The sequence below is a fragment of the Rhamphochromis sp. 'chilingali' genome (assembly GCF_963969265.1).
Source record: "Rhamphochromis sp. 'chilingali' genome assembly, chromosome: 3".
Classification (NCBI taxonomy): domain Eukaryota; kingdom Metazoa; phylum Chordata; class Actinopteri; order Cichliformes; family Cichlidae; genus Rhamphochromis; species Rhamphochromis sp. 'chilingali'.
The window spans coordinates 4844072-4858205 of record NC_137931.1 but is presented as its reverse complement, the minus strand read 5'-3'; the positions used below and the strand labels follow the sequence as shown (position 1 = coordinate 4858205).

At 39.5% G+C, this 14134-nt stretch overlaps 1 protein-coding gene across 2 annotated transcripts in view; it reads right to left on the bottom strand.

Annotated features, from left to right (window-relative positions):
- Positions 1–14134, bottom strand: part of LOC308394606 (OX-2 membrane glycoprotein-like) — a 36431-nt gene that overhangs the window by 4964 nt on the left and 17333 nt on the right. The window contains exons 4-6 of one of the 2 annotated variants that reach the window (XM_080879006.1): positions 13571–13897; positions 13319–13413; positions 11954–13165 (exon numbers count right to left, since the gene is read on the bottom strand). In XM_080879006.1, coding sequence (XP_080735132.1) covers positions 13136–13165; positions 13319–13413; positions 13571–13897 — 452 coding nt within the window. In that variant the 3' untranslated portion in view covers positions 11954–13135. Of the gene's footprint in view, positions 1–312; positions 652–11953; positions 13166–13318; positions 13414–13570; positions 13898–14134 lie in introns of those variants that run through there. The other variant, XM_080879007.1, reaches the window with a different exon arrangement.

Below are 14134 nucleotides of genomic sequence, written 5' to 3'. Positions count from 1 at the left end.
GTTGTGTTTACATGAACCTGAGAGCACAGCTGTAGTGGTGACAGTGAATGTAGCGTTGGTGTTGGACACACTGACAGTGTTGTACTGTGAGAAGCTGAGGTCTTGTTGTGAGACACTCAGTGTTACAGTGGGAGCAGGTCGACCAGTGGCTGAACAGGAAACAACCCACTCTTCAGTAGAGTTTGACTCTCTGACATCAACAACAGGTTCATGCAGCTCTGTGAAGGATCAGGAAATATGTTATAAGGACCATGTTGTCAAGAATAAACCAGCTTCTGGTGCATTTAATCACATTAAGGTAAAAGTTCTTACCATAGACTTGGAGGCAGGGTCTACCTGTGAAGGAGCCTTCAGGATAAGTGTTAAACAGACAGTGATAGCATCCTTCATCCTGCTCCGTCACATTCCTGATGACTATGGAGCAGTTCTGTAGTTCAGTGTATTTAAACTTGACTTTATCGTTAAAGCCATCATTCACTCTCTGACCATAGTACTTGCTGTAGGTGGCAACATTTGTCTCCACATCACGTGAGATTTTCTGCCATGTGACCTGAAGGACGTCTTTAGTGTCCAAGAGCTGACAGCTGAATTCAGCATCTTCTCCCACTGCTGCCAGCACAGTCTGCTGTGTTTGGACCACTGCTGTTAGAGCTGCATGGAGAAAAACACGAGTTAGAGATGTGGAACTGAGAGGTATTGATGGGAAGGATTAAAAAATAATTCGGGTCATGGAGTAGTCTGTGTTTTAGGCTCAAACAAATTGACATGTGGGTACCAGTTAAATGTGATGTAGACTATAAATATAAACCTGACACTCATTGTTTCATACTGTATGTTTCAGGTACATTTTCTATAATCTATAAAAAGTAACACAATTCAGTTAGCTACCAACTAAACAAAGAAAGTCAGATAGATGTACAGATCATGTTTATATTGGTTCTGTTGGTCCATGACCAATTCTGGAGGTCTGTACTGCATTTGAACTTTTTCAACAATTTGGAGGTCTAACCATGATTTAAGCTGGACATCAATATGGCGTTCAACATTAGAACCTTGGACTTGATGTATATTTTTTGGACATCATGTAGATATCTATGACAAGTGCAGGGAATTTAAAGGTTTAATTGAGGTCATATTTTTATTTACAAAATATCAATATTGGGGTTACAAAACAATCCCTTCAGTGGACCAAAAATGAATTATAAAACCCATCACTTCAACATAACCAATACCAGGACTGGTATTGACTGGTAACTCGTGCTACTGTAGAAATTCCCATTGATTTTCTACATTTTCCCAGAGGCCTCCCCTTCTGTGGATTACTGGTATGTTATTTATTAATTTGTGCCTCAATTATTTCAGATCAGTTATTTCACTGGGGAAGCCCTATATTGCCCACTTCCTAATTTCAGCACTGTTTGATCTTTCTCTTTAGCATGTATGTAACTTTGGTTTGTTGAGATTTTGGCATTACTTCTGTCATAAACATTCTCTCTCAGACATAACTGACTAAGATTTCTGTGGTTACCCAGAACATTTTAATAGACTTTTTGTAATCAATCAAGTCTTCAAGCCCTTCTTTTTAAAATAGTGTATAAACCGTATGTATGTGTGAAAGACTGTTAATGTTTTGATAAATTGTTTATTTTAGAACAATTGGTGAGTGTGTTTAGCCACTTCACACTACTACACTTTGCTCTAAACTACATTCCTTCTCTGAACAGTATATATGTGAATGGACTGACGGATCTTTTAATTTCAAATGTTAAATAATTGTCAGTAAACTACTTATGACCTGAACTCCGTCTCTGTCTAATGGAAATGAGTGCCTTCTTGTTTTTAACTACATTGGGGTTGTGAAACGTCTTTTACATTGTAGGCCACATACAACCCAATTTTTGTTAATTTACCAACCATACATACATAACACACAAACATGTGGTTTATCTATTGCTTTCATCGTAATATGAATAGGCATGGGGCAACCTTTAACAAAACAGTCTAAAGCTGTTTTCACACAGCTCTCAAAACAGTCTCATTAATCTGAATGATGAACAACTCAACACAGAAAGTTGATTTTGTTCTTTTTTATTAGGCTGAGTGTTCAGTGGGAGAAACGTTTTGTCACTCATTCAAACAAAATCTAAACTCTTCAGTAATTGTATCTCCCTCTAATTCTGTCTAAAGACAATCTCTTTGTCACTTCAGAGAAAAGTTCTCACATTTTAGGATCAATTTTTAATTATTACGAGTGAAGGTTCTTGTTTTCTTTTTTTTTTCTCTTGTCACAATAAATAACTTTGAAAAACAAAAACAACAATACGGAATAAAACTTACCTTTTGAAAAGGCCATAAAAAGAAAAAACAAACACAGAATCCCACAGTTTGACATGGTGCACGTCTCTGTGTCCCCACTGGCTATTGTACCACGTATTGAAACAACGTCGTACAATAGCCAAATTATTGAAAACTCAAATGTCCACGAAGGAAGGAAGAATCTCCCTTCCTTGTGGGACATTCCAAGGCGTGTTAGAATGATCAACTGTACCAAGTAAAGTACAAAAACTTCCCAGTGCAGAGTTTCATCAGTGTTTTAATCAGCAAACTCAATCATTTTTTTCTGCATTTTGAAAATTCAGTAAAGCTGTAGGTGTCAACATTTGTCTCCACATCTTGTAAGATTTTCTGTCATGTGACCTGAAGGATGTATTTAGTCTCCGAGAGCTGACAGCTGAATTCAGCATCTTCTCCCACTGCAACCAGCACAGTCTGCTGTGCTTGTATCACTGCTGTTAGAGCTGCACAAACAAAATAAGAGGCTTTCATAGTCCGTGTTTTATGTTTCATTTAAAAAAAAAAACAACAACTACATAACAGAATTCAGTGAGGTACATACTGAACTTACAGGACAGAAACAAAGTACCAATCCTATTGCAGTAGTATATCTCCAGTAACAATACCAGCATTGGTATCAATACTATTGATAACTGCATCAATCTGCCCACCTCTAACTCGTGCTATTGTAGAAATTCCCTGTGAACTTATACATTTTCTCAGAAGCCTTCCCTCCACGCATTACTGGTATGTTATTTATTATTTTGTGCTCCAAGTTCAGTTATTTCACTGGGGAAGCCCCGTAATGCCCACTTCTTCATTTCAGTACTGTTTGATCTTTCCCTTTAACATGTATGTAACTTTGGCTTGTTGAGATTTTAGCATTACTTCTGTCACCAACATTTTAATGCTATCTTTACTCTGTTATAATCATCTCTCTGTCTCAGGCATAACTGACTGAGATTTCTTTGGAAAAGTTCTCACATTTATGACCTTTTTAGGAGCTTCTTGTTTTGTTTTGTTTTCCTGTCACAATAAATAACTTAAAAAACCAAAAATGACAATATGGAATAAAACTTACCTTTTCAAGAGGCCATTAGAAAAACTAACAAATGTATAATCCCACAGTCTGACATGTTGCACCATTTGCCATGTCTGTCCCCTCACTGGCTATTATACAATGCATAGAAACAAATTAGAGAATTTCACTTAGTCCCTTCCTTGTGGAAATTCCCAGCTGTGAAATAAACACAAAGTAAAGTACAAAAACTTCCCAGTGCAGTAGAGTGTCATCTGTGCATTCCTTGCAGGGCTGAAATCTTTTAATCATCCATCTAAATCGTTATTTTTCTGCATTTTGAGAATTCAGTAAAGCCTCTTCGTCGCTTGGTAATTTTTATTTTTTAGTACCTGCTACTCGTATCAGAAGCTAAGTTGCTCTTGGATGAATAAGTCACATAAATAATATATTTAAAAATAAATAAATAAATATGTATGTAGTTAATTCTCTGCCCCCTTTAATGGGTCGCCAAAGCAGATCACCTGCCTGAATTTCACCCCATCCATCCTCTGCTACACCAACCCTCTGCATGTCCTTTACTACATCCATGTATCTTCTCTGAGGTCTTCCTCTTTTCCTCCTTCCAGGCAGCTTTAGCTCCAACACATTCACCCTCCCTCCTCTGCTCATGTCAAAAAGAACATAAAGTCACGTGTCTGACCACCACCATCAGTTTCAGCTCTCTGCTCTTCTGCTCTTTCACATAGTTACAGATATAGCTGACCTCTCAGGTGGAGGCAGTATTCATGCAGAGGAGAGCTGCTTTACTACCAACTAATACACCATGTATGTTAGATGGGCAGAAAAATGGCATCCAAGAAAGTAACAAGTTCTAATAGTGACCGGTAGAAAACCACCACACTCACACTGAAAATAAGGTGCACAAGATTTATTTTTCCTCCAAAGCAGATTGGTGGCTGAGGACACAGTTCCGGTCTGCAATCCAAGGCCCAAAGCTGCCCAAATTATTAGCCTGGTTACAAACAGGAAAAGGTGGTCACTAAGAAGAACAAGCAGCCAAGCACATACAAATTTTGCATCTTCCTGAGAAAGACTTTCCAACCACCTTATCAGACCTTGTGTTGTTAGAGAATGGGTTTCCACACCAGATCCTGGGAGTTCAACTCTCAAGCTCTTCTTCTTCAAGTCTTGAACTCCTCTCATTGGTTACCTGCGAATTCCAGAATAGGGTGTTGCTCCTTGAACTCAGCACACCAAAAGTTTCCAATCCAGTCTTTTTATCACAACAAGTCCACATAAATCCTGATTAAAACGAGTCCTCCCTCCAGTGTCATTTGATTATTTTAAAAGGAAAAGCTTCCAGGCCAGGTTAAAACGATTTTCCTTTGAAATGTTCATTTCTCTAACTGGAGTCTCCAATTTTAACTGGCTTCCCTTCTGCAACTGTGACCTTTCGATCCATCTGTATAAATCTGTAAATAGTCACTGTACCACTCTATTATAAAATTCTTGACAAATATCTGTTGTAATTCTTCTATTCTTAATACTTAATAAATGGTAAAGCATTTAATACTTTAAATGTTCTAGCTCTATTATCCCCAACCCACCCAAAACTATTTTTAAAATCTTTTCTCTTTCCCAACAATTCTCTAACACTTTCTTAACAGGATGACTTTTATTATGACCTGTATCCAATTGTTAACTATTAACTAGTTGTCTTCTAATATATAGTGGACTTTCTTCTGATTCTACTTGTAAAGCACACATTGGCATTGTTTTAACTGCCCTTAAGCAAAGTCTCAGTGCTTGAGCTTGGATAACATCCAAATTTTTTAGCCAATTTTTATCCACTGACCCATATACTACATGTCCAAAATCTATTCTTGAGCAAATTAACGTGACAGACCATTTGTCAACCCTGCTAAACATGTTATAATATTAAGTACCTTTTTACTTTTCCCCATAATGTGCTCTGTGATTTTTTTCAAGTTAATATCTTATTAAAAACTACACCCAAAAAATAGATTGTTTATTAATCTGTATCATCTTCATAATCATATCATCTTCCAGACCTAAAAGAGGATCCATTGTCATCTACTTCTACAATAAATGGCTTATGGCTCTCTGGGTGAATCAGAACTGGAGCAGATGAAAACAAGTCTTTGAGTTTGGCAAAAGCTCTATCAGCTTCGTGAGACCAGGTGAAGGGGAGCTTTGTGGAGTTAAGTCGTGTGAGTGTGCTGCTGCTACCTGACTGTAGTTGTGGATGAAGCACCGGTAGAAGTTAGCTATACAGCGGTCCCTCGTTTATCGCAGTAGTTACGTTCTAAAACCAACCCGCGATAGGTGAAATATAGAAAGTAGCTAACTTAATTTGGCTGTAAAACCCCTCACTGCACACTTTATACACTTTTCTCCGACAGGCTCGAACATTTCCACACTTCTCTCTCTTGTTTAAACACTCTCAAAGTTCAAAATTTCGTAGAAAAATAACTCCAGTATTACAAAATAAAGCCAAAGGCACCCGCAGTGGCCTTTGACAATGCAAAACGTTCCATCGACTTTTTGACAATAGGACATACATCACAATAAGAATAAAATGTGTAGCTGCTTCAGTGTTTCTGTCAATTTGTGCACATCTTGACTCGTCAGTAATGTTTGTAGGCTGAGTGCATTTTAAAAACAATTTGTGCAAACTGCACTACAAGGTGGAATATTTGCAAAATCAAGATTACCTCATGATATTTTGTCTCAAAAATTAACCCTATGAATATGTCAGTGCCATTAGAATGTAATTATTGTCTCACCAACATTTTAACATTAGACATGTAATTTTAACAGCCTCTGTAAACTAATATCCTGGCTTGCTCGAGGCTGCCGATTTCTCTGACACTTTCAATCAAAATACAATTTCAGACTGATGTGGGCCAAAGCCTAGCATAGCCTGTAACGTTATTATGAGGGACAAATTTTACGAGTTAACTTGGCTTTAAGTGACTTACAGGTTTCTTTGAAAAATACTTTCTTATATCCAGGTTCTTCCTTTTTGCTGCCGTCCTCCTCTCCTCCTTGCGCGGACCTGCAAGGAGGAGAGGAGCTTGCCGCTGCTAAAACTAAACAGAGCTCCCTGAAAAAGAGGCAAAGCCCAACAGGAACTGTTGTGTTTCTCCATTACCCTTTTCCTTAAGAGACTGTCAATACAAAGCATAAGAGAGGTTAACTCTTCAAAGGTCATAGTCTCATCCCGAGAAGCGAGTGAATCCCTCTTAGTCTGAATTAGTATTTGAATGTATACTCCTGCAATGCTCGATCCAGCCAACCCACCTCTGCTGCAGCTGACCATAAATTTTTGAGGTAATCCGCCGCACTTCTTTTTCTTTTGTCCCTTGCTGGGGATTGGCAGGGGAGGTTGTCAACAAAGCCAATACGTCACTGTGGGTGCAGTAGGGTTTCCATCTTGATCAATGATGCACTTCCAGGCCTTGTGGTCTCTAGCCTTCACCTTTGCTTGCTCGAGGGTTAGATGTCGTTGTTTAAGATCGTCTCCAATTTGCTTGATCCAAGTCTTCTTGAGCGCATCATGCTTGATTCTCCAGTGAGCGGGGTTCTACTGCATCAAAAGGTGATATGGTAGGCAATGGTTGCTTATGTGGCAGATGTGGCCAAACCATTGCAGTGGTTGCTTCCTAATCAGCTCTTCCATTGAGGGCTGCTGGTGACATTGGCTACGTATCACGCTGTTGCTGAGACGATCACGGAGGGACACTCCCAGAATCTGACGCAAACAGCACATTTGGAAGACCTCGAGCTTAATCCGCCATCCTTAATCCGCCAGTCTTCTTTAATTCCTCCAAAAACTCATCACACGAGCAGAACTGGAGTGGACGAGAAGAGAGATAAGCCTGAGCCCATAACAGAGGTTCTACCCTGCAGTGTTCCAATCAGGTAGGAAACTTTGGTGGTTTCATTGGGAAACGATCAGGGAGAGCAGCTGAATACAAATCCCCCACAACTACCCGGCTCCCTGCAAAAGGATCATTACACATGCCAAAAGGCATAACCGTGTACTGCAGGAAGTGGTCGAGCATTACAAAAGCTGAAATTATAATTCACGTTGGCAGTAATGACACCCGTTTATGTCAATCGGAAGTCACTAAAATCAGTCTTGAATTGGTGTGCAACTTTGCCAAAATAATGTCGGACTCTGTAGTTTTCTCTGGTTTCCTCCCCAGTCGGACCAGTAGTGACATGTTTAGCCGCATGTTCTCCTTAAATTGCTGCCTGTCTGAGTGGTGTCCAAAAAACAATGTGGGCTTCATAGATAATTGGGAAACCTTCTGGAGGAAACCGGGTCTTGTTAAGAGAGATGGCATCCATCCCAGCTGGATGGAGCAGCTCTCATTTTTAGAAATCTCAAAGTCTGGCCAAATTATTAAATCCCACAAAATGTGACTATTCAGAGTTGGGACCAGGAAGCAGAGCTGCAGTCTTACACACCTCTCTGCAGCTTCTCTTGCCCCCAAAATCCAATCTCCTTAGATTGGAGATCTATGGCATATATTTAGGGCTGGATCGCATCACCCTGAATCCTCCCTTAGTTATGCTGCAATAGATGTAGGCTGCTGGGGGATTCCCATGATGCATTCAGTATTTCCTTTTCAGCCACCTTTCTCACCCAACATGTGTTAATAGACCTCTCTGCAGTGAATCACACTTTTTATTAATCTCTGTCTCTCTTCCACAGCATGTCTTTATCCTGTCTTCCTTCTCTCACCCCAACCGGTCGCAGCAGATGGCCCCGCCCCTCCCTGAACCTGGTTCTGCCGGAGGTTTCTTCCTGTTAAAAGGGAGTTTTTCCTTCCCACTGTTGCCAAAGTGCTTGCTCATAGGGGGTCATATGATTGTTGGGTTTTTTTCTCTAAATGTGTTATTTTAGGGTCTACCTTACATTATAAAGTGCCTTGAGGCGACGGTTGTTATGGGGCTATATAAATAAAACTGAATTGAATTGAATTGAATTGACATTTCAGATGCTTCCCACACTGTGGCACAGTTGAAGGTTCACGAGAGTTATACAACTTCATCATGTTGACGTGACACAACCGAGTAGGACGTCTACGATCTGGGGTTTGAATAATGTAGTTGGTCTTGCTGAGCTTTTTCTCTACAACATAAGGACCAGAGAATTTAACAGAAACGTAGCTACTAGATGTCTGGGATTCTGGAGAGAAAGGCTTAAAGCGAGTCAGGGTTTGGGAAGCTGCGTCTGGCTTGACCTGGGCACCCGGAGGTGTTTTAAGTAGAGCTTGTTCTTCAGTTCAATCTGGAGAGAAAGGATAAGCAGAGCCTCCGGGGGGAGCTAGAGAGTCTTGAAAAGGGACCTCAGTCAGGTTTTTCTTTCTGATCATATATAGACTGTTTAAAATCTTGACCATTTGACAAAAAACTTGCATTCCACTGTAGGATTAATATGGTTATAAAAATTAACCACCACATTATCCCTCTTGACTTGCATAACTACTTAGTTCACCCCTTATGTCCTCCCAAATGATGTTCTTCATATCTAAACTATGACATGAATCCTCTCAGTCTTGGACTTCACATCTGATGTTCCATGTATTACTTTCACAATGAATGTCACCATCATCTTCTTCTCTTCCTCTAGTTTCCTTTCACCCATTTCCATTACTCTTTCTATCACTTGTTTCTCCCCTAACCTGGGTTTCCTAATCTGTCTCTCTTGCTCAACCATTTTACATACCTCTACAAATGTCGCTTTCTTTTTTCATATTGACATTTAAGGGCACTCCTTGCTCCTTTACTTCCATTAGTTCTCCTTTCCCCTACTCTTATAGTATTTTTCACGTTAACTTTGCACACACCCAAAAGTTTTCTTGCTTTTTCCACCTGCACTTCTATGTTACAACCAATCAGTAGATTTCCATTTCTGAGTATCTTAGCATATGTGATTTCTCCAACTTGCAGACCTGTACAGGCCTTCGACCGACTCTCCTGCTAATCTCACTCACTAAATCCACTAAGGTAGGTCCTCCTTGGGCTCTCACACTCTGGGGCCTCTGGATGTCTGGGGCCTGGATCTCCTCCATGCCTGCTTCATGCCCTGGGGGACGGGGCTATGGCTTGCTACATCCTCTAGCAGACCATTACATGTGGAAACCATTTGAATACAAGCGCGCTGATCCACACAGGTGTGCACACGGATGTTCACTGCTCGTAGACTTAAATTACACCTTTCTTGGCTGCTACTTCAAAGCACATTGTGCGCTGTCTGTCCTGTGTGCTGCACAACAACATTGAATTTTTAGTATTTACTGCTGTTTACACTTAGCTAGATTAATGCGATGGTGTTGTGTTTAGTATGTTGCTTTGTTTTTTTTGTTTTTTTTGCTTGTTTTCTATTCTTCTCCTCTCAACAGGTGATCCAGGAGATTTTTTTTTCTCTCTCCCTTTCCTATCCCTCACTCATGTCTGTCCCGTCTGTAACATCTGAAAATAAAATATAATAAATAATAAAAACAAAGGTCGATCAAATGGACCAATACGGCAATGCCACGATGATCCATTTGGCAAAGTAAATCCATTGGGTATCCTTGTTGGTCTTCAGACAACAATTCTGATGGCTAAAGGACCAAATGGGACAGGCAAAAAAAAAAAAAAAAATCCACTTAGGTACTCCTGAAATCCAAACACACACTAACTCCAACAACCACACCATACATGTTGAAAGCACACAGCTCTCCAAACCTCCACTCCTCAACCTCATGTGTCTCTCCCCCCTTTCCCCCATAACCTGTTTTCTCTCCCCTTTATAGAGAAGGGCTCAAATCATCACCAGTCAACTACTCCCTTTACTCAACTCCAAATAGCTGCCAACTGGACTAGAGAAGAATCTCCACTCTCACATGGGTGTGGTCCACATCTCACACAAGTAAGAGATTTACTCAATTATTCCACCACGCCACATTCTGCAACATGTAAACCTGAATTCTGTGTAACAGCCGAGAAGTATGAAGTGGAAGAACACAATGCTCCTTTTACCATCAGATCATACGAGTATTGAATTTAAACTTCAACTGTGACACGTGAGTAAATGCGCTTTTGTTTTCTTGTAATACAATATTGTGTAATGAAAGATTCAGATTTAATTTAAGACACTTCTGATCTTTCTGAAGAAGAAAAAACAACTAAATAAAAGTGGTTTGAGGTGTAATAAATCTATCTTTATTGAGGTCATCTGCGATAATAACACCCCGATTAATTAACACTTTACACCAGCAAAATAGCAAGTAAGAGTGGTAATGCTGGGCAACAAAGCAACAAGGAAAGTCAAAGAGGGACCTGGGAGCATACAGTCTAGAACAGGGGTCGGCAACCTGCGGTTCCAGAGCCGCATGCAGCTCTTTAGTCCTTATACAAGTATTTAACTGAAGTGTATTTTATTTGTGTTAGTTCTTTTAAAAATTGTAATTCTAAATTGAAAGATTATTGCGATCTTGAAATATAAAAATAAAATTATATTTTATTATTTTTCGTCACTCAAAATAAGCGTCACACTTGTGGAAGCCGGTATACCTGCCGTGCATTTATCGAGACTTTCAACTCCAGGTAGGCCAAGTATGGAGAAATGTGAAAAAAGAAAAATATCAGAAGAAAATAGAACATTTAATGATGCCTGGGCAGATTCATTTGCATTTACTTCTGAGGAGGGCAGCCTACCAGTATGCCTAATATGTGGATTGCCGATCTTCGGATCCAGATACGTATGTGACGTTGTACGTGAGCAGCTGTTCTCCACCATGAACTATGTTAAAAACAAACACCGCTCACGCCTCACAGACGAGAGCTTACAGTCCTGTAAAGATGAAAGTGACTTTGTACAGCCCCGATTTGCAGGTGCTGTTTGCAGAGGTTCAGGAGCAGAAGCAATTTTTTAGTAGCATAGTGCTTTTTAAAAAAAAAATTAAAATTCAGATCAAGGCTACTTCTTTGTTCATTGTATGTAGTTTCACTTCCCCTGTCACGTCATTAGTCAGTCAGCCGTTTCCCCATGTGTCCTCTCTTCCCGTGATCACCTCCTGTGTACATTTATGCCCACTATATGTTTTTGTCAGGTCGTCTGTTATCTCCCCCATAGTCACAGACAAACTGTTTCCTAGTTTTCTTAGTTTTTCTAGGGTCCATGTTTTTCACGTGCCATCATCCAAATAAAAGATTGCTTTTTGTTAAAACCTGCTAATCCTCTTCAAACTCTGCTTCTAGGTCCGTTCAACAAAACACACTGGCGTACCTTGCTGTGATGTGATAGTTCAGCTTTTTAATTCACTGAAAAGAGACCTTAGACTGGGTGTCTTTCTTTTTTGTTATAATTTTTTAAAAGTTCGAAATGTATTCCTTACATACATAAAATTAAATTTTCTCTATAGCACTTCATGGATTTAACAAGCAACACACTATAGTTGTTTATACAAAGCATAAAGAAAAAAAAACAATTTATAGAGTGTTATCTTCATGTTAGATGTCAACACAGTATTTGCGGCCCCCAGTGTTTTCTTTTCCGTGGAAACCAAATCCAGTGACTCTGTGGGTGTTCAAAGTTGCTGACCCCTGGTCTAGAATAATTATAAAAAGACAGAATAAATAAATTAAAAAAAAGTAGAAGTGGGAACAGTCTTTATATAATCTTTATTAGTAATTTAGTCCCGATTTGTCTCTAATATTTCTGCATAAGATCTATTGTTTTATTCTGGCTCTTTACAATTTTTTTGTTATATTGCGCATTAAAATAAATCATTATGATAGTCCTACTTTGTCAGGCTATATTTCCCTAAGAGGACCTTCACATAAAAGGCAAGAACAGCAATGCTGCACCCCAAACCCAGGAAGTATCTCACACAGCACGCAGGATTGAAAAGCCCTATTGATAATGTGCAAAAACTACAACATTACATTACATGCTGTACTCCAGTGTGACTTTCACATCAAGACAGGGACACAGATAAACACAAATCCTGTATAAAACGTACAAATATGAGAAATATGAACATTATAAAAAGAAAATCAACACTGAGCACAGCACAGCACTTAAGTGTAAAATGCTTTAATGTATTCACAGCCATAAAGTAGAGCCAAAATTATAACCCAGGCTGTTTATGAAAAGGTGACACTATTCGGTTTTTAGCAGGTATGAGAGACTGAAGAAGGGTTAACTAGAGTTTTGAGGGTTTGACCTCAAAAAATTGAACTAACAGGAAGAGAAAATAAAAAACGGAGGTTTTCATGTGACTGGAAGTACAAGGCTGTGCTTTCTATGTGGTCATTATGTTTAGAAACAGGAAGTGTAATGTGATTCACACTGAAAGACTGAAGAGGAGGGGTGCTATGTGATCACCAGATTTTTTTTTTATTACTTAATGAACTAAAACGAAAAGACACACGTTACAGTGGATGTTTTGCTTTTTGAGAGGGCCAGTTTGGTGATCACATCTTCTAAGATAAAAAGTGCTGTGAGGCGACTGTTGTTGTGATTTGGCGCTATATAAATAAAATTGAATTGAATTGAATTTCCTATATAATTCATGAGCTCTTTCAATGGTTTCATCTCTCTATACAATCAAAAATAGTAAAACACTGTTAGACTAGCCTGTGAGGATTTAGCATACACACACAAATGATAGCTGATAGCATCACACGGTTGCTGAAGATTTGTCTGCTCCACACAAAGAATGACAATCTCCTGTTCCAGTACATCTCACAGCTGCTCTAAAGGACTGAGGTCCTGGATTTGGAGACCTGCGGATTTAAACAGTTTAAAGTCAGCGCTGCAGATATTTACAGATATTACTGGATATATGTGGATGTAGACTCTTGGAGTCAATTCATATAATTCTTTTAATAGGAAGAGCCACATAAAAGGCATATATTAAGTCAGAAGAAAAACGTTACCACTTTTTCTTCAAGCAGGAGTGCGATGAGAGCAGCTACTAAAGCAAAAACTATCAGTCCTGCTATTGTAGCTATTACAATCACTGAGGTGGAATCTGTGAGAAAAGCAGGAACAATGTTACAGTGGACAACGCTAATACATCAATTATAGATCACAGGGAAATGTAGGCCTATTGAAGTCATTGTTATTAGATGCAAATTCACTCAGATATCATCACTTTATAAATCTGTGACTTTGAAAGAGTTTCTCACCATTATAATCAGCAGTAGCAGCAGCAAACACCTGCTGGACCTCAGGAATCGTCTCCATCACCTCTCTGTGAGGAGCAGAGAGCACTCGTGCTGCACATCCCACCTGTGTGCTGTGTTTACATGAACCTGAGAGCACAGCTGTAGTGGTGACAGTGAATGTAGCGTTGGTGTTGGACACACTGACAGTGTTGTACTGTGAGAAGCTGAGGTCTTGTTGTGAGACACTGAGTGTTACAGTGGGAGCAGGTCGACCAGTGGCTGAACAGGAAACAACCCACTCTTCAGTAGAGTTTGACTCTCTGACATCAACAACAGGTTCATGCAGCTCTGTGAAGGATCAGGAGATATTGCGAAGACTACATTGTCAAGAAGAAACCAGCTTCTGACGCATTTCATAGTAGCTTTATTTGATTGAGTCTAATCTGCTTGAAGAAAGTAAAAGTTCTTACCATAGACTTGGAGGCAGGTTCTACCAGTGAAGAAGCCTTCAGGGTGAGTGATAAACAGACAGTGATAGCAGCCTTTATCCTGCTCCGTCACATTCCTGATGACTATGGAGCAGTT